This window comes from Myotis daubentonii, chromosome 6 (genome assembly GCF_963259705.1).
Source record: "Myotis daubentonii chromosome 6, mMyoDau2.1, whole genome shotgun sequence".
NCBI classification, from domain to species: domain Eukaryota; kingdom Metazoa; phylum Chordata; class Mammalia; order Chiroptera; family Vespertilionidae; genus Myotis; species Myotis daubentonii.
In genome coordinates, this window is record NC_081845.1 from 19,925,783 (window position 1) to 19,945,810 (window position 20,028).

The window sequence follows — 20,028 nt, forward strand, 5'->3', positions numbered from 1 at the left end:
TAATGCTACCCTAATACACTTAATATTTTTTTAAAACTACAAAAAGGATAAACAAATGCCAATAAATATATTCCTATGGATCCCATATTCATATCTTAACATCAGTCTTTGTTATTCTTCCAAGTCAAAGAAAGGTATGATCATTGATCAAAATGCACAATAATCCAAGTTTAAAAAAAAAAATCCTAGTCAAGCAGCTTGCCCAGAGCTCTATGCTTAAACAAGAACATGGTGTTTAACCCAGTGCCCTCTCTCCTTTAAATAGGCTGTAGAAATAGTCTACACAATCATACCCTCCCCTCCAATGGCAACTGAGGGCGCGGTCCGAGGGCTGGAAAGACGGGAGAAGTTTGCATTAAGCTTCCTGAAATTACTTTCAGATGGAGTTCCCCTGTTCCTTTATGGGACTACATTTAAATGGCTTATTCTCTTGTACAAGTGGTACCTGTTCCACTGTTTCTGTGATTAGAAATCTTGTTTGAAACCTTCATCAGAGTTGGCTAGTTACACTACTAAAGCTTATGTGAAATCGTAAAATGACTTGTTTGCATTTTCCAACTTTTTTACCCCCAAACGTATTTCCAACCTTACTTATAAAATTGTACTCCCAGTAACTTTGCATGTAAAAATTAAAACCGCTCACATTTAAAAATATATATATTCTTAAACAGAATTTTAAAAATGATGTGCCTCAGATTTTGCAGGCAAACTACAAAAATGAATTGTAGACCAGCCTTGCCCGGTAGTGACCATATCGGAAGCAGTGCTTCCTCCCACCACTGTTTGAACTCATTCAAATGCAGGCATATTTTAAGTCCATCGTGTGTCTTTCGATTCCCGCCTCCTATTGGTCATTTGAAGGCCCGCACAGACAGGCACCTTCATGTGAATAAGAAAAAGAAGGATTAAGCCCCCATTTCTGGGGAGTTAAAGCCTGTGTTATGGGCACAGCTGGCAAGCAGAGAACAGACTGGAACCAGTCCCACTTTGTCCTGAGCCCACTGTCCCTGCCTCAGCCACCATTGCACACCCCTACAACACCGCCATCACCCCTACAATGCCGCCATCACCCCTACAACGCCGCCATGGTCACCCCTACAATGCCACCGGGTCACACAACGCTTGAATGTAACCCTGACTGGAGTTGGCCTCTGCCTCCAAAACAAAACCAAACCTGATGCTCTCATGACTCATCTGACAATCATTTAAGCACAGAATTTTTTCTGACTTCGTCATGGGATTAACTCTTTGGGAGTTCTCCTGTAGCCATGGAGTGTTTTCACTCCAGAATCCTCAAAAACTGCTTTAATCCAGAAAAGCTGAGGATTAACATTCATTCATGGGCATGGAAGAACTACCCCTCACCTAGTGTCAGTTCAAGGAACCTTAATGAGATTCAGGGGGAAATTTCCAAAGATTTACCAACTGGTAGTTTTGTTTTCTTGACATGAAATTTCTTAACATGATATTTCATTTTAAATAAAAAGAAAAGTAGGGATGTAGGGGGTAAAAGGGCAAGGGTTCCACCCTTAACTGTATAAAAAAAAAATCTTTTGAAGGCAATGGCAAAACTTAAGATAGATATTCTTTTTAAATTATACTTTTATTTTATTTTTTATTGATTTTTTTAAGAGAGAGAGGAAGGGGGGAGGGAGAGAGAGAGAGAGAGAGAAAGAGAGAGAGAGAGAGAGAGAAACATTGGTGTGAGAAACATCGATTGGCTGCCAACCCTCTGCCCACTTCACACACACTTAACCTGGAATGGAACCCAAAATTGGGGTATGTGCCCTGAGCGGGAATCAAATTGTTAACCTTTCAGTGCATGAGACAACATTCAACCAACTGACCAACTGAGCCACGCTGTCCACGGCTCTAAATTATACTTTTGAAGTTTTCTCTGTTTCTTTTATAAAAGTTTACTACCCTATGAACTCTCATCATTAAGGAAAATAAATTAATGTAGAGCAATCTACCAATTATTATAAAAGACTCTGACAACACTTCTAATAAATGGAATTAAATCATATAATATTAGACCAAAACATTTTGAAATCATGATAAACATCAGCAACTCAGGATAAGCCCTCAGGGAAATAACTAGAATTTCTTTGAGTTCACCTATCTTTTGGCTACCAATGGTTCTCAACCTGTGGATGGCAACCCCTGAAAATACATCCTGCATATCAGATATTTGCATTACGATTCATAACAGTAGCAAAATTACAGTTATGAAGTAGCAACGAAAATAATTTTATGTTTAGAGGGTACCACAACATGAGGAACTGTATTAAAGGGTCACAACATTAGGAAGGTTGAGAACCACTGGAAATCATCATTATAACTCAGTCCAAACTCCAAACACATGTAATAACTTTAGGCAACAGTGGGTTATATGTGATGACTCTTAGGATTTTCTTTTTAAACATTCATTTTGCACCTTACTAATAGTAGTACATGCTCCTTAAATAAAATTTGAAAATGTAGGAAAATAGAAAGAAGAAAAAAAAACAAAAAACACCCACGTTTCCATTAACAAATGAACCTCCCAAAGCATGGAGGCACAGAACAGACTGTCATACCTTGCTGTGGGGGCGTGGGGATGAGGAGAGATAAACCACGAACTTATATACTTATATGCATAGCCCATGGACACAGACAATAGGGTGGTGAAGACCTGGGGGGAGGGGGAAGGGGCTGGGCAGAGTGGGAATGGGAGATAGCTACAATAAAAAAATATAGGTTAAAAAAAGCACACAAATAAATCTCAATCATCTGTTTTGGTAGAAGAAATGTCACAGCAAAATTTAAAACACAAAACACCTCATAATGGCATTAACATGACTAACCTAGTAAATAAATAAATAGAGTAAGACTTCCCCATGTGTCCTTAAAATCAGGTCTTTTCTTTATGGGTTACTACTGATATTTCCATGACAACATCATATTGTTTTGCCACAAACAGTGGCTCTGAGGGATATTTAAGGGACAGGAGCACGGCTGACCTTCAGTGTGTCGCGATTCACATCCGGCAGGAGCAGGACCAGCAGGTTCAAAGCCTGTAGTTGCTGCTTCTTGGTTGGAAGATCTGCAGACAGATTATTAAATAAGTGTGCACTCTTTTCTTTGCTAAATGTTATCTGCACTTTCTTTTCTCATGTTGTAAGGAAAAGGTTATTTAGCATAAACATCGCTGTGAAATGTAAGGCCACGACGGAGCAGCCTCCTTGGGGAGTGTTTGTGGGAGGGAGATCAGGGAACCACCGCCCCAGTTTCTCTCTCAGATGCTCACTCCAACTGCGATCATTGGACAAGCGGCCCCCATTTGCTGACACACAGTAGTGCTTTGAAAACAATTTCAACGTCTACATGGAATTGTGTCCCCATAAAAGACATGGAGGACAGGACCCTGCATGTATGGTGTCAGGGTGAATCTGCAACAGTCAAGTTTGTTTCTTTTGATGAAAAGTGAACAGATTACGTGGTAAGAGTCCATCAGTTCCAACAGGGACATGTAACACGGAGCCTGAGCGCAATAGGTGTTCAATAAACATTTGTGGAATGAATTGTAAACCAACCAGCAGGAAGAGTCGAACAAGTACATGATCATCATTGATATTTATCACATTTGGTACATTGACGTGACAATCATGGATATTTGGAGTCATTCTGGCATTTGTTTGTCAGAAATAAATGTGGTCCTTAAATCCACATCTAAGGAATGTGTGTAAAAGAGTGCAACTGAACCACTGAAAAAAATATTTTAAGCAGATGATTTCAGTCACGTCTGCCCTAGAAATTCTTAAGAAATGTTATGCTATGACCCACTGGAATCATCTAAACATTATTACATGCTTTAAGAATAGCTTGGACTACAACAGAATATTATTCAGTCGTTAAAAAGAATGAGATCTTGCCATTTGTGACAACATGGATGGACCTTGAGGGAACTACGCTAAGTGAAATAAGTAGACAGAAAAACAAGTAACATATGATTTCGCTTATATGTAGACCCTATTTAAAAAAAAAAAAAAAAAAAAAAAGAGCCAAGCTCATAGGTACAGGAAACAGATTGGTAGTGTTTTGCTGGGGTGGGAGCAAATGAGTGAAGGGGGGCCAAAGGTACAAACTTCCAGTTATAACAGAAATAAGTCAGGGGATGTAATATACAACATATGTCCTGGTGACTCCACTTAATAATACTGTGCTGCATGTGTGAAAGATACTAAGAGAGTAGATCTTAAAATTTCTCAGCACGAGAAAAAAACATCCATAACTATGTATGGTGACATATATTAATTAAACTTATTGTGGTGATCATTTCACAACATAGACAGATACTGAATCATTACGCCGTATACCTGAAACTGATATGATATTGTATGTCAATTATACCTCAAATATAATTTCAATAAAAATAGCCTGGAATAGTTCTGGTTGACACTGTAGCTCACCATAGTCGTTAACAGTCCCCCTTCTACTCTCAAACGTGAACACATTTGGAAGTGAAACAGGCGGTCACCAGGATGTGGCATTGTCCCTTTTTTGTTGGCCTCTTGGCACTATAAGGCAGCGGTTCTCAACCTGTGGGTCGCGACCCTTTCACAGGGGTCGCCTAAGACCATCGAAAAACACGTATATAATTACCTATTGTTTTTGTGATTAATCACTATGCTTTAATTATGTTCAATTTGTGACAATGAAATTGGGGGTCACCACAACATGAGGAACTGTATTAAAGGGTCGCGGCATTAGGAAGGTTGAGAACCACTGCTAGAATAAGGGCTAATGATGCCAGTATATAAATCTCGTAAGATCTCTGTGTTCACTAGGAAGGAATTGAGAACTATGTGAGACATTCATTTGGAGCTTGCCCAAGACTGCAAAATGGCAAGACGTAAGAAGCCCGTTGCCCTCCACCAATGCGGCCGTCACAAGACTTGTGCCACGTTTCTGCATGACAATTTCAAAAACTTGGTTTTTCAGAAAATAATCGCAGACTCTGCCAGATCTCCTCCCGCTCTTATGCTCTAACTGTTAATCCACAGCTTCTCCAATAAGTGTTGTTTTTAACACTTGGCAAGAAAAATGTATCAGAGAGCTTACGTGACTCATTCTATTCTAAGAGAAATGTGACGTTTCCAGGTTTTAACATGAAAATATATTGTATTGCTTAAAGGGCATGCAATTTGTCTGTACCCAAAGAGAACATTCTGTTTTCTATTTGCCCGGAGATGTGTAGTTATAAAGGAAAACGACAGTGTGGCATTTGGGCGCCCGTTGACACCAGTGAGTCACCACGTCTACCCAAACATCTCTGGTCCTGTTTGTCATTCAAGCAACGAACACGGGTGGCAGCCAAGCAGGACTGCTCCCGAGGGGGCCAGCACTCACTCTGCACGGCCTGGAAGGCTTTGAGGTACTCGCCACTGAGCAGCGGCTGAGGCAGCTCTCGGATGAACAGCTTCAGCAGGCTGGCTGCATCGTGCTGCTTGACACTTTCCCAGTTAAAAGTCCCTTCATAAAACTTTGCTTCCAGTTCTTGGCAAAGATTCTGAGAGGCAGAAGGAAAAAGAAAAAAGAAAAAAACGGGTTACCAGTAAGTGCCTTCCTCTTCTCCTGCAGAGAGTGTGATGCACTTCCCACTTGACAAGCGATTCTACTCCTTAGAAAAGACTTGTGAGAGTCCCCAAGTCCAACGCTTCTCCGTCATCAGGAAGCACCCCGCCCCTACCCGCAGGAAGCTTTCCCTAAGGAAAATTATACCTAAGCCAAGAAATTCAGAAACTTGACACGTTTTCCTGGACACGCTTCAGACCTCAAGCAGTAAAGGTTTAATGAAAAGATTAGTTAAAATAGTCTTTACATTCGGGGGCTTTATTTAGATACTGTAATTTTTCATTAAACAAAAAATCATTTTTTTAAAAAAGAAAAAAACCAGTCTGTGTTTCAAATCATTTAGAAGTACATTCCATAACAAAATGGTAATCCACCTCTGGGCCTAGAGCAGAAGGCTACCCTGATTAGTCACCTCTGGGAAATGGAAAGCCAAGTTCTATGGCTAATGAGGCATGAAAATACATCAATACACCTGTCCTCAATGCAGGGGCCTTAAGTGACACAGCCACCCTGCCGCCAGCTGCAGAAAATGGTTTGATCTGTGTGGAATGAGCAATACCTAGTTCATTTGCCTCAAGGACTCTACAAATGTTGCTGAAGTATTAGTAATAAATCAACTTAGTTCCACAATTACTATTTTCTACATGCCTTTCCACTGTGGTGTATATCCTATTATGCTAGAAATCCCTCCACGTCCCTGACACTTTCTTCTATTATTTGAAACTGTTCTCCCAAATTAACGGTCTTTGTTCTTCGTAGAAGGTGAATTTATTACACTTGCTCTTCCTAATTCAACTCCCTTCTCTACCCTAATTATTTCTGTAATTGGTGAAATTACATAAAGGTAAACCCAGAAAAGTAAAGTTTTGGTTAACAGTCATTGGAGGAAAGAGGGGTGAGGGAAGAGAGAGAATGAAAGAAGGGAGGATGATGGAGGAGGGAGGGGAAGAGCGAAACAGGGAGAATAGGAGAAATGTTGTGGGGCAGGGGAGAAAGACAAGCAATAATTTTGCATATTATCTTTATTTATAATGGACCAGCTGCTGCATAGTTTGTATGTGACAACAGGCTGGGTTGAAGAGTAAAGCCAGCAGAATCCACCTCATTGACCTTCTTAGAAACTACATTTATTTGAAAGCATTCTTCTGCCAGCAATCCAGTCCAAACGTCAAATACACATCCCATTGGGCGCTAAAGTAAACGTGTTCATGACCTGTGAGTTGGCCATCACGTGCTGCTCATGAATGCTGTGGACAGTGAACTGGGAAGCAGTACTCTTGCTGATATGGGTCACAGGAAGTCCCAGAACCTGCTTCTGAGTCCTTCTCTGTCTGAGAACGTGCTTCTCCATAGAACATATCTCAGAATCTCACAGCGCAGCCATGATTGATTGGTGGTGAAATTGCCACAGGTGTTCGCAAACGAACTGAGACAATGGCAACTTATCACACTCACAGGGGCACCAGAACAGTCCCAGGAGCTCTGTGCACCAGATGCCAGACCCTGGGGACACAGGCTGAATGAAATTTGTGAGCAGGGAATATCAGGTGACTGGAATCCAATCAACCTGAGATCCCAATGCAGTAAGAGCCAAGTAGGCCAAAACTGGCCTCCTAACTTGAGGCGGCTTATCAAAGTAATCAGGTGATAGGAATGTGGAAGGTATGAATCTCAATCCCACTCCTGGCAGCACGGGGGTCCCTTCTTTCTGATCCAGCTCTAAAGGTTCCCTATGGGTGGGTCTTAAGGAAAGGAGCAGAGAAAATCTCTTCCCTCTACCCCATGTTCTCTTGGATTTGCAAGTCAGGAAGACAATACATTGGATGCGAGCAGTTTAGAGCTACAGCTGAGTTTGGAGAAGGTAAAGGGGGTTAATGACTGCTAACCAAAACTTTCCTAGATGAATTTTCCAGACAGAGCTACAATTCCAAGTATGAGGCACCATAGTGCAAATCCCCTGAGAGGCCTATGAATCATGCATCGTCCGTGGGGTAGTTGCACCTTGGCCATGCACTCATTGGATGTTTTAATCCTCAGATCAGGAATTGGGTAACAGAGAGAAAGGGGGAGGATACACGGTATCTTAAGAGAGTGGGAAGGAAATATCATCTTGAGAGAAAAGAAAGCAAGGGATGGATAAAGAGAGGCTCCAACTGGGACCTCCGGAATGACCTCTCTCACAAGCCAGACTCTGGCTACCCGGAGTCCAGGGAGACCAGAAACTGTGAAAGTCAGGAAAGTGATGAGACAGAGGCTCATTTCAGCAGCTCACTAAGACTCATCATGTCAAGTCCCTTCCTCTGCTCACCTGGTGGAGTTTATCATCCTGCCTTTAAAAAACAAACAAACAAAAACTCAACTGCTCTTATTCATGCTGACTAAATCTATCACCAGTCCCCTATTAATATTTTGACTCATGGTGTTCTTTTTTCATCAGAAGGATGAACTACTCATCTTTTGCCTGTTGACTTTTGTTCCTACGTTATGTTTGCACAGTAGAGAGATTACTTGCCTCTTGGTTGATCGTGATATTATTATTACACTAGGGGCCCGGTGCACGAAATTCGTGCACTGGGTGTGTGTGTGTGGGGGGGGGGAGTGTCCCTCAGCCCAGCCTGCCCCCTCTCACATACTGGGGGCCCTCAGGCGTTGACCCCCATCACCCTCCAATCGCAGGATCGGCCCCTTGCCCAGGCCTGACGCCTCTGACAGAGGCGTCAGGCCTGGGCAGGGGACCCTCATTTCCCCCCATCACTGGTTCTGCCCCCAGCCCAGGCCTGATGCCTCGGCCAGAGGCGTAGACCCCCATCACCCTCCGATGATCGCCTGATCGGCCCCTTGCCCAGGCCTGACGCCTCCGCCAGAGGTGTCAGGCTTGGACAGGGGACCCCCATCTCCCCCCGATCACTGGCTCTGGCCCCCACCCAGGCCTGAGGCCTCTGGCCCAGGAATCATGCCTGGGCAGGGGACCCCCATCTCCCTCTGATCGCTGGCTCCACCCCCCGCCCAAGCCTGATGCCTCTGACCCAGGCTTCAGGCTTGGGCAAGGGGACCATCATATCCCCCCAATCACTGGCTCCGCCCCCCACCCAGGCCTGATGCCTCGGCCAGAGGAGTTGCCCCTCATCACCCTCCGATCACCAATCACCGGATCGGCCCATGGACCAGGCCTGAGGCCTCCGGCAGAGGTGTCAGGCCTGGGCAGGGGACCCCCAGCTCCCCGTGGTTGCAGGCTCCGCCCCTGCCCAGGCCTAACGCCTCTGGCTGAGGTGTCCGGCTCGGGCAGCGGGGACCCGCAGCTGCAGCGGCCCCACGATCGTGGGCTTCGCTTTAGGCCCAGGCAAGGGACCCCTAGCTCCTGGGACTGCCAGCTTCAACCGTGCCCAGCTCCCATCACTGGCTCCACCCCTACTTCCTGCTATCACTGGCCAGGGCGGCAAAGGCACCTGATTCTCCGATCATGGCTGGGGGGCAGGGCAAAGGCGGCCCCAGGGCCGCCTTTGCCCTGCCCCCCCAGCTCTTAGCTCCCCCCTGGGTTTCTGATCACTGTCAGTGGCAGGGGGCTTCTTCCTGCTTTCCCTTTTGCCTCCCTGCATTGTGCCTACATATGCAAATTAGCCGCCATCTTGTTGGTAGTTAACTGCCAATCTTAGTTGGCAGTTAACTGCCAATCTTAGTTGGCAGTTAATTTGCATATAGCCCTGATTAGCCAATGAAAAGGGTATCGTCGTACACCAATTACCATTTTTCTCTTTTATTAGATAGGATGTAACATGTTGCTTTTGAAAAAAGAATCAGAACTTACACAGAAGTCAGAGGATACTACAGGAGAACTAAATATACACTGAATGTCAAGAGGTTTTATTGCTATATTTAATCTACTTTGCTAACAAGGGGGAGAAGGGCCGAGAGGGCAAGTTAACTTTTAAAATGTAAAAGTATAATTAAACAATGAAGTTTGACATTGAGAGAACTGAGAGAGCACCTTGATTCGAATGGCAGCTCCAGGTATCCTTAAGAGGCCTTCGGTTTCCAAACCTCCCTCTTCAATTCGAGAAATCAGCTGTGTGTAAATAGAAGAACATTCTGATTTTGGTATTCAGAACAGGTACAACTCCAGATTTAACATCTGTTTCACATACAAATAAATGAAACTGATTACAAGGACGTGTAAACAGGATTTCGTGAAGATCTGAATGAAACTGCACTAGCACTATGCTTTATCCGGTGAGTCCCAAAACTTTAATTATAATTTAGAATTTAGAAAAAGTTGGGTCTCATACTCCTTTGGAACAGAAGTATATAATGTCACACAACAGCTGTAGGACTGCAAACAAACAGAAACTGAAATTTTTCATTGTTTACAAGCAACTAAAACCATCCATTTCGTCTGCTTTTCCCAAAACATACACTCCGTAATCAAATAAATCTTATGAAATTCTAGTACTTGCACATTTACATCTCGTTTTCAGCTTGTTCAAAGAAAGAATTATTTATCATATGAAGGCAAAAAACAAACTGTCTGCAAATATTCATTTTTAAGCCTTTAAGCTTTTCGTGGCAAACGTAAATAAAAAATAGTAAAAAAAAAAAAAAAAGAAAGAAAAGAAAAGAAAAAAGAAAAGAAAATAGGGCTTCTAAATCATACCTCATACTCTATAATTAATGCATGCAGATCTCTCTACTTCCAGAACCCCATTAAAATAACAAAGTTTTGTGTTTTTTTTAACAAGGCAGAGACCCACTACAAGAAGGCAAACAGAGACATTGCAGTGGCATACGTTGGAAGGTATAAAAGGTAGGCAGAGTGAACGTCCAATGGAATATGCATTCCCTAGGCAGTACATGAAGGCTTTATAGGGGCACTGTGCTATTTTACAGAAATCAATTTCCGTGTCCCTCAGTTTCAATATAAGGCATTTACTAGCCCCGAGTAGGTTTTCCTTCCTACCACTCACCCTCCTTGCACAATAGCTTCTCCTCCTTTATAAAAAGCAGACAGACTCTTCACTCATCCCTAATCCTACTACAGTACTCTCTGCAGACTGTAAAGCAAAAAATCTCCCAGAGTGCCAAAAGAATGTAAAATTGTCATTTTTTTCTTCTCATGGAAACCTCCTTTAATGATTAACTAAGGCTCTATAAACTACATACAGCTTACTGTTTCCCTCTGGGTTGTAAAAGTGTCTTAAGAGCAAAGCATGGCATCATAAATGAGGTCTTTTGACCTTTGTCTAGATGTTCTAAAATGAGATATCCTCTAGATATCCAGTGGACACTGGACAAGATGGCATTTTTCTTTAATGACCTTATCTCTTCTATCCCTGGATTATGGCCAAAGAATGAACTGATTTTGAGGGAGTCAGGTAAGAATAAAGCAAAGAGTAGCCTCAAAATTCTCCCAAAGATTTATTACAGTTGAAGAGAGAAGCATCTTTAAGCAATCAGTCAATGCAGTACATGATTTTTTGAAATTCAACTGGAATATTTTCCAAGCCGTATTTTTCCAATTACACTGGATAAAAAACCCACATCAAAATAATTTCCATAATTATTTTACATTAGACAGGCATTAGTCAATAAAGTGTTTAAAACCAAATGTATCAAATAATACCATGTAATAGTTATTCAATGTACAAGCAATATGTGCTTTATTTACTCTTATACAATGTTTAAAATGTTCTATTATCAAAAGATAAAATTATATGCTAACAGCTATAGCAAATTAGTTTTTACCAACATAAGCCTTTTGCTTTCATTAAATACAAAGGAAAAATTGACCATGATTTCTAAATAACTGAATGAGAGTAATCTCTGAATTTTTATATATTAGTCTTTTTTTATTATTCTCTAAAGCTGAATACTAGCACTCAATTGAGATATGCATACATTGTCTAAAAGAATGTCATGTTTTCTTGATTTTCCACTTAGAAAATACCATATTTTTAGCTCCCATATTATATTGCATTATTAAAACATACTAATAATTTACAGCTTTCCTTTCATTTCCAAGACTTAATACAGACATGAAAAATAACTATATTGATCTATATATTTTCATCATGCTGCTTTTAGTAATTCATCTCTCAGGATTTAGTCTGTAATTTACCAGCAATTTTCATGGCATTTCCCAAAATATGTTCTATATAGTTAAATGAATTAAAAAATCAATTGAACATACATCAAACTTTTTGACAAAGAGTATGTTTGATTTGGCTGATTGGTTTGACAGTGAGAAAAGAATTTGCTCATTAGGTAGAATTTTTCCACAGATAAAAATTAAGAATATTCCCCAAATCTTTCTGAAAATATGGTTTAAACAATGTGCCTCTGAGGAAAAACAAGAAACAGAGTTCACAGATAAGTTTTATTAAAGCCCTTTTAGGGTATATTTTTCAATAACTGAGAAAATATAATCCTCTAAGGACTACTAACAAATCTTTTTGCAAATCAGTGGTTTCTAACTCTCTCCTTTCCACAAAATTGAGGTAATGCCTAATTATTCAGTTTTTAGCTGATAAATAAAAAAATATTTTTCATGATAAAACACTGTGATTTTTTGTTTATAATTCAGAGAGGATGCAAACAGATAAGTGTTTATCTAATAGTAAGCTCTTTATATGTCCTTTTTTTAAAAAAATATATTTTATTGATTTTTTACAGAGAGGAAGGGAGAGGGATAGAGAGTTAGAAACATCGATGAGAGAGAAACATCGATCAGCTGCCTCTTGCACACTCCCTACTGGGGATGTGCCCGCAACCAAGGTACATGCCCTTGACCGGAATCGAACCTGGGACTTGAGTCTGCAGGCCGACGCTCTATTCACTGAGCCAAAGTGGTCAGGGCAGTCCTATTTTTTTTTTATAACAAATCAAAATACTTTAGGGCTATTATCCAATAACTTCAAACTGAGGGGCAGCCAGGGTCTCCAGAAGAAACCACCAATGTAAACTAACTAAATACATGAGAAAACAATTCCAAGAAAAAATGACAAGGGATTGGATGCAATCCGGACCCTAGTCAGGAAGTATCACTAAACTTTCGTGGAGACCTAGCCTTACCCTTCATCGCTATGGGGTGAACTTGGTGTGTTAACTCAGCTACTATGCCCAGTTGTTTGGTCAAGTATGAGACATGCTCCTACGGGGCATTTTTGACATATAATTAACATTTAAGTCAGTAGATTCTGAATAAAGCAAATTACTCTCCATACTGTAGATGGACCTCAGGTAGTCACTTGAAGGCCAGAGGAGCAAAGACTGAGGTTCTCAAAGCAAAAGCACTTCTGCCTCAAGACTGCAACATTAACTCTTGCCGAGTTTCCAGTCTGCTGGCCTGTTCTACATATTTCAGACTTGCCAGCCCACACACTCCCATAAGCCAATTCTTTAAAATAAGCCTCTTTCTCTGGAGAATCCTAATACACTTGGTAGAAAGGATGGTGCCGAGATCCTTGCTGTGTAGGGTCACTGACACCTTTAATTGACATTAAAAGAATTTGAATAGATGACTTATATTTGTTAGCACCTCTCTGTTATTCGCAGGCAGTGTTGACAACTATTTAAACAGATACAGGTTCTATTGGCAGTGGCTAATAGAGGCTGCTGAGTAGGATTAACTGTACAGAGCAACATTCATCAGGAAAAACACAGAGAAACAGGTTTGGATATAATGGAAAACATGAGGAATAAAGGAATCCGAGGTTAGTAGGTAAGATGGGTAAACATAAACGACTGGCGTGGAATAACAGAAGAATAAGTGCCAAGTAGATTGAGCTTTAGAATTGATGGTTTTATGGAGTCCATCAGTTGCGGAAGTTTCCATTGCCACTCTTGCCAGAACTCCCAGAAACTGTGATATGCCTGGTGTGTTGCTAAGAATCTAGAGTTTGGGTTGTCCATAACTGATTTGACCTGCCTTCTCCATGGTGCATTCCCTGGCTTTTATCCTATGTAATCTGTGTTTCTGAACAATGATGGCTCAGAGATTAGACTGAATTTCTTGTATTGCCATAGATAATCCCCTTGTGAATAACTGAGTGTTGACTAGACAAGTGACTTGACAGTTTAACAATCATTTTCTAATTCTACTTTATGGTTTCTTTGCCTAGTTTGGAAGTAGAAACTGGTAAATTAAATTGGACGTCCTCACTGTAAATAAGAAAGCTTGGGATGAAATATTCATGAAGATTCAGTTCCCTAGAAATTTATAAGCAGTTTCCATTTCTATGTATTATAGAATTGAAATCTCAATTATACAAAGCCAGCTAATATAAGACAGGAAAATGATGCCAGGTAATCACAGTTACAATAGTAACACAAAATGCATCACCATGAAATAAAAATTATGAGCCCTTGAAGCAAATTTGCTTCCTGAATAGAAAATCAAAGTACAAAACAAAAGAGCATATCAATTGGAAAACTATATTATAATAGTATGAATGCAAAAATAAAAATGAAAACACTGTTAATTCAAGTATGTTCTCTCCATGCTGACTCATTCAGGCCTACTTACTTTTTGAAATATTAAGGGTATTCGAGTTCCTGGTACTTTCCTCTGATCTTGTTCTAACAATACTGTCAATGGAACATAAAAAAGGCCAGAATCTGCAATGAAAAATAAAATAAAATTTCTTCACTTCCATCAATCCATAAAATGTTAATGCAAGATATTAAGGCATAAGACTTCTAATATTGTCATTCAATCAGACAACTATTTATTGAGCACCTACTAAGTGAATGACACTGTGTAGTCTTTAAGCATCTATATCCCCATAGTAAAATCCTGGCCTTGCCTTATAGAGCAATCTAGCAAGGAAAGACAACTAGACAAATGAACGCAAATAATCTCCCGAAATAACGACAAAAGTATAAACTGCTGCATAAGAGAAATGAGTCCTGTGGGAATACATAAATATGCAAAAATTTACTAAATGTGATAAAATTGAAAATTTTGGCTTAAAGCAAATGTCACTCATCTCTTCCATACTTAATTGACATATAACATTCTACAATACAGCAAACTACAAACACTCACCTTTGAGAGATCAGCGAACAGTATGATCTTGTTCTACAAACATTTTTCTTTAGAAAATATAGTAGATACTTAGTATTCTTGAATTTAAATTTGTAGTTTATATATCTGGAAATAATTCCAGAAAGAATGACAAGTAATGATTTCTAATTTTTCTAAATTAAAATCATATGCCTTAAGTCTGGTATGAGCATAGCTTGTACCCAGTACCTCCCACCCCACCCCACCCCATCACCAAGTGAATGGCTAGCAAAGGCGTGTAACACACATCATCAGGGGAGGTATAAATCACTTGTGAACATGGAAAGGGGGATTATCTTTGAGATATGAGCACAGACATTGCAAACTGTGACACTCAAGAGAGATGCCATTCACAAGAATGCCAGTTATCCACTAAATAACTTTCAGTTTAAAAATTAAGAAAAGATGTAATCTTCAAGAATGTTCGTCTAGCTTATAAGATAAATAGCTTAGATTAGATATAAAAACACTTAAAAAGATGGAAAGAAAATCTGCTAACAGTGATACTCTTAATAAGAATGACAGTATTTCTCTTATCACTGGCTTCATACCAGTTAATAGAGCTAGGATGCAATTCTAAAGCATAAAAACCTCCTCAAGCCACTTTTAAAGTCTTGAGCACAGCTATTTAAATTAGATTTTCATTTTATATTTGGAGAAGGCTTTGTGATAAACTTCTAAAAAAGCATGTGAGGTCTTCATTATCCACAAAGGACGTGTGGAAAACCAGAAGCATCATTTAATTCAGAAATTCTCCGTGCCAAGCTTTGAGCTAAAATACTCAAAGGAACTGAGCACAGAATGAGGTCTTCTGGGGCCCAGCATGGAAGAGGGCCTGAAGGGAAGGCACACTTCAGTCCTACAGAGAAATTGCCTCTAAAACTTAAATCAGGTGAATACTTGTCTTTGCTAATGTTACCATGGCAACTCAATAATCCGTATTCTTGGTTTCTCTTTAGGAGATGCCGTTAAGGTAAAACAAGAAGTCTGAATTTCCTAAACAGTAAAGCTTTGTCAACAGAGAATTTTCTGGATTTCCAAGCCAATAAAGTCTTGGGAAAACAAATATCGAGAAGCTGTTATTCTCTAGTATATTATTTAAAATACTGTAAGTTTATAAAATGGGTAAAGCTGCATACAAAAGAAAAATTACACATATCCCTGATGAATACAATTTAGCGATATTATGCACCACATGGCATATTTTTCTTAAGGGAGTAAAGAATGTGTTTGCAAAATATTTAGAAGTAGAATGTTAATGAACAAAAGGACTACTCACTACCCTATGTATTTTCCATCAAGTAATTAAGCAAAAATAATTGATCAGAAGCAACCATCTTCAAGTCATTTTTCAAGATCTTATTTTGGAAATAAATAAGTATATGTAAGAAATGCATTATTTAGTTTTAAACGAGAGAGCATGTGAATTAAGATTCCTTGACTCATAATTTCCTTCTATGGTAAATTAAATTTTTGATTATGCCTTTATTTTCTACATTCTAGGAAACAGTGCATTTTTATCAAGATACAAATTTTTGAAGGCGATGTTTTAGAATCTACATTTTGGATGTCTTGTAGACGTGGTTTGTTTTGTTGTTGTTTTGCCCCTAAAAATATGGTTTAAAAAGCCAAGCTCATCCTTGCTACTTTAGAGGTAAATCCAACCATTTTTTCTTTTCCAATTACCTTTTGTTTTGATCTTCACAGCTTTTTGTTGTTTCAGTTCAATACCCAGTACATCATAGAGGGCAGTCAGTTCAATCAGGGCTAAATAGCAAACCTTCTTCATGTCCTGGGGCGCTAGGTCACCAATCTTGGTGGTGCCGGTTTTGTCTTTTGGCAATCTGAAACTCTACAATAAACACAGTTAATATAGTCAAGGTGTGCAGTATCAACCTTTTCTTTGTACAAGTTAAAACTGCAAGTATAGAATAGTGACAATGAAAGCTATGGCACAATTTCTCCAGTCAGAATAGAGAGCGAAACTCTCCCGATGGTGCTCCCTAAGTCTGTGGGGAGTTCAGGAGTCAGTACCTGAAGTCTGACAAAGGATGGAACCAGGCCATGGCTAAGAGAAGAAAAAGAACTCTAGTTAACTGACCTTCAAGAACCAGAGAAGATTAGGAGTTCAGCACAAACCAGGAGAAGGAAAAAGGAGGGCGAGTGAAATGAGAAAGAAGAATAGTAACCACTAATGAGTGCTTACAATGTGCCAGGCACCCTTAACCTACCTTTGATATGATATGATATATGATATGACATGATATGATATACGATATGACATAATGTAATTGTCATTAAAACCCAAATAAAGTAGGTACAGAGGAGCTGTACAGGGTGGGGGAGGGAAGAGCAGAGGGGAGACTTAAGAGCATGGACTTTACAGCCAGAAGGCCTATGGCTACTGGCTAAGCTGTGTGTCACTTCTGGCAATCACTTAACCATTCTTTCTGTAAAATGGGAAGAGGGGATGGAGGAGGAGATGGAGAAGGGGATGGAGAAGGGGAAGGGGAGGAGGAAAGAGAGGAAGGAGGAGGATGAGGGGGAGGGGAGAAGACCACCCAATTCAAAGGGCTGATGTGAGGTTTAATGGCCTGGCACTTCCCAGCACTTTTATGCGGTTGCTATTATTATTATTACCTTCACTGCTGAATAACTAAATTGAGGATTAGAGATACTACTATCACTGGCAAGTAAGTGGTGTTTTTGTCGTATCTTGTCTTTCTCAAATATTACCTACTGACTATTCTGCCTCTTTTAATATTAAATATCTTAAATATAAGAAGGCAAACCACAAGATAGAAGCATGAATTTCTCTAACATATTAATACAAATCACAGTCCCCTGTATTTACTGATTACTAAAACAATAACTATTTTTAAACTGTTTGTTAAAAATCTTATCAAGGTTGTATCTTTCAGGTTTATCCTTGACTTTCTAATTTAATAGCTAAGGATGCTCAACTGATTCCTTTTTATTCACTTTGCTTTGCTCATTTTTGCACCATATTATTAATACTTCATGATCTAAAAACTATTGCAAAAGACATGTTCTAAAGTGGCAGTTCTCAAAGTGTAATCCAAGGGACTTTGGGAGAACCCAATACCCTTTCAAGGAGTCCAAGAGGTCTAAACTATTTTAATAATAAATATTAAGACATTTGCTTTTTTCACTAATCTTCCCCTGATTGTACAGTGCAGTTTCCCAGAGGTACAATGCATGTGCAACAGATGGCCCAGAAGTAGATACGGGAATCAAGTCTAAAATGTGAAACCAAGCTATAGTGCTTAATAATTTTTATTTTATAAATATGGCTATTTTTTCATTAAAATGTTGTTAACTGTAATATTGTGCTTTAAATGGAATAATAAATTTTTTTTTAATTTCTCAATTTTAATTTCTAAGGTAAACATCCATAGGTATAACTGCCATAAATGATAGTCCTCCTCCCATTTTTTTTTTAAAATCATCACCTGAGGATATTTTTTTCCATTGATTTTTAGAGAGAATGGTAGGGAGGGGGAGAAACAGAGAGAGAGAAACATCAATGTGAGAGAGACACATCCACTGGTTGCCTCCCACATATGCCCCGACCAGGGCCAGGGATCGAACTGCAACGGAGGTATGTGCCCCTGATCAGAATCTAACCTACAACCTCTCAGTCCACTGAGCCAAACTAGCCAGGGCTCCCCTCCCATTTTTCAAATTGCTTATTTATTAAAAGAACTATTCCTTTGTCTACATATTCATGTTTCATAGTTCAGGAACACAGGTTAGTGACAAACTTCCACGGAACTCAATCCAAAGAAATTCTTTACATTCCAAAATCACTTTGAACCAGCCTTGTTCATCTCCAAACCTTTCGTGGAACCATCCTTTCTGTAGAAATCCTCGTACCCCTTTGTTCTTGGTTCAGTCACAGCAATCTCAGAGAGCGGCCAGTCTCAGGGAGACAGCCAACCCTCTAACAACATGGATTTGGAGGTGCCTGGCCTAAGGCCACACATCTGAGGCTTCATCAAATCCATTCTCAACACCAACGTCTTCCTGACTTATAAACCAAAAGTTTTTTGAGGACCTCAATAATTTTTAAGAGCCTGAAGGGTTATGGGACCAAAATGATTGAGAATCACTGCCCTAGAGCACTTCCTAAAACCCACCACTTTTGGTAATGGAGGAGCAATTCCTTTCAGCCAAACTCAACTCCAAGAAAAAAACCTTCAAGTTCACCATAGGGGAAAGAAGCAATTCCTTAACTTTTTGTAGTGCAGCTGTTTTTCCTATGAGAACATTCAATAAAGCAGTAACAGACATGATTGAATATGCATTCTAAAGTGAACTTCCAGCGTCAGGGTTAATGGCCTCCATGGTGCAGTGCACCGGGTTGAGAAAGTGGGGCCAGGCTACAGGTACAAAACCTTGTCTCCATCACTTACAAGCTATGTGACCTTTGGCAAATCCCATCATCTCTGTGTCTCAGCCACGTTATCTCTAAAATGGGAATAATAACAGAAACTACCTTATAAGGTTGTGGTGGGGCTCAAATGACAAATAGTAAGTTCTCAAAAAGTATTATGGCTCCATTTTTTTCACAGAACTTTATCAATAATTTCAAGATTTCATGGTTTTCCCTTTTTCCTAAATATTACTGCAAGGTAAGAAAAAAACGATAAGGATACTACTAATATTTGATAATTGGCTTTTCATTCTATCCTGCAAAAGTCCCCATATGATACGAATTATCACAGCATATTCTAAGGAGGGAAAGAGGCTCAGTAAAGGGGCTTAAATAGCAGCCAGTGATGTAATAAGGATGTTGGTTCAGATCTCCTAAATCAGTGATGGCGAGCCTTTTGAGCTCGGCGTGTCAGCATTTTGAAAAACCCTAACTTAACTCTGGTGCCGTGTCACATATAGAATTTTTTTGATATTCGCAACCATAGTAAAACAAAGACTTATATTTTTTATATTTATTTTATATACTTAAATGCCATTTAACAAAGAAAAATCAACCAAAAAAATGAGTTCGCGTGTCACTTCTGACACGCATGTCATAGGTTCGCCATCACTGTCCTAAATCCTCAGTTCAGTAATCATCCTGTTCTGCTCCAGTTTTCCACCCACCACAGCATGCAGGAAGGTGTCTAGGTTGATGGTGTTCATTTAGGACTGTGAGGCCCTCAAGGAGAGGAGTCATGTCTTAATCAGCCTGTAACCCTCATGCACCACAGGCCCGGCACACTGCAGGTGCTCGGTCCGTCTACTCAGTAAATGGAGATACACATCCTACAGGCAGAACACACAGAATCAAACTCAATGAGGGGCAGGACCACTGGTTTCATGCTCCCCTCATTTCC

The 20,028-nt window shown here is 39.9% G+C and overlaps 1 protein-coding gene across 3 annotated transcripts in view; it reads right to left on the bottom strand.

Moving 5' to 3' along the window:
* Window positions 1–20,028, bottom strand: part of ARHGAP18 (Rho GTPase activating protein 18) — a 169,122-nt gene that overhangs the window by 20,105 nt on the left and 128,989 nt on the right. For all 3 annotated transcript variants that reach the window (XM_059700296.1, XM_059700295.1, XM_059700297.1), the window contains exons 6-10: window positions 16,358–16,523; window positions 14,132–14,223; window positions 9,602–9,679; window positions 5,392–5,551; window positions 3,003–3,085 (exon numbers count right to left, since the gene is read on the bottom strand). In XM_059700296.1, coding sequence (XP_059556279.1) covers window positions 3,003–3,085; window positions 5,392–5,551; window positions 9,602–9,679; window positions 14,132–14,223; window positions 16,358–16,523 — 579 coding nt within the window. The remainder of the gene's footprint in view (window positions 1–3,002; window positions 3,086–5,391; window positions 5,552–9,601; window positions 9,680–14,131; window positions 14,224–16,357; window positions 16,524–20,028) is intronic.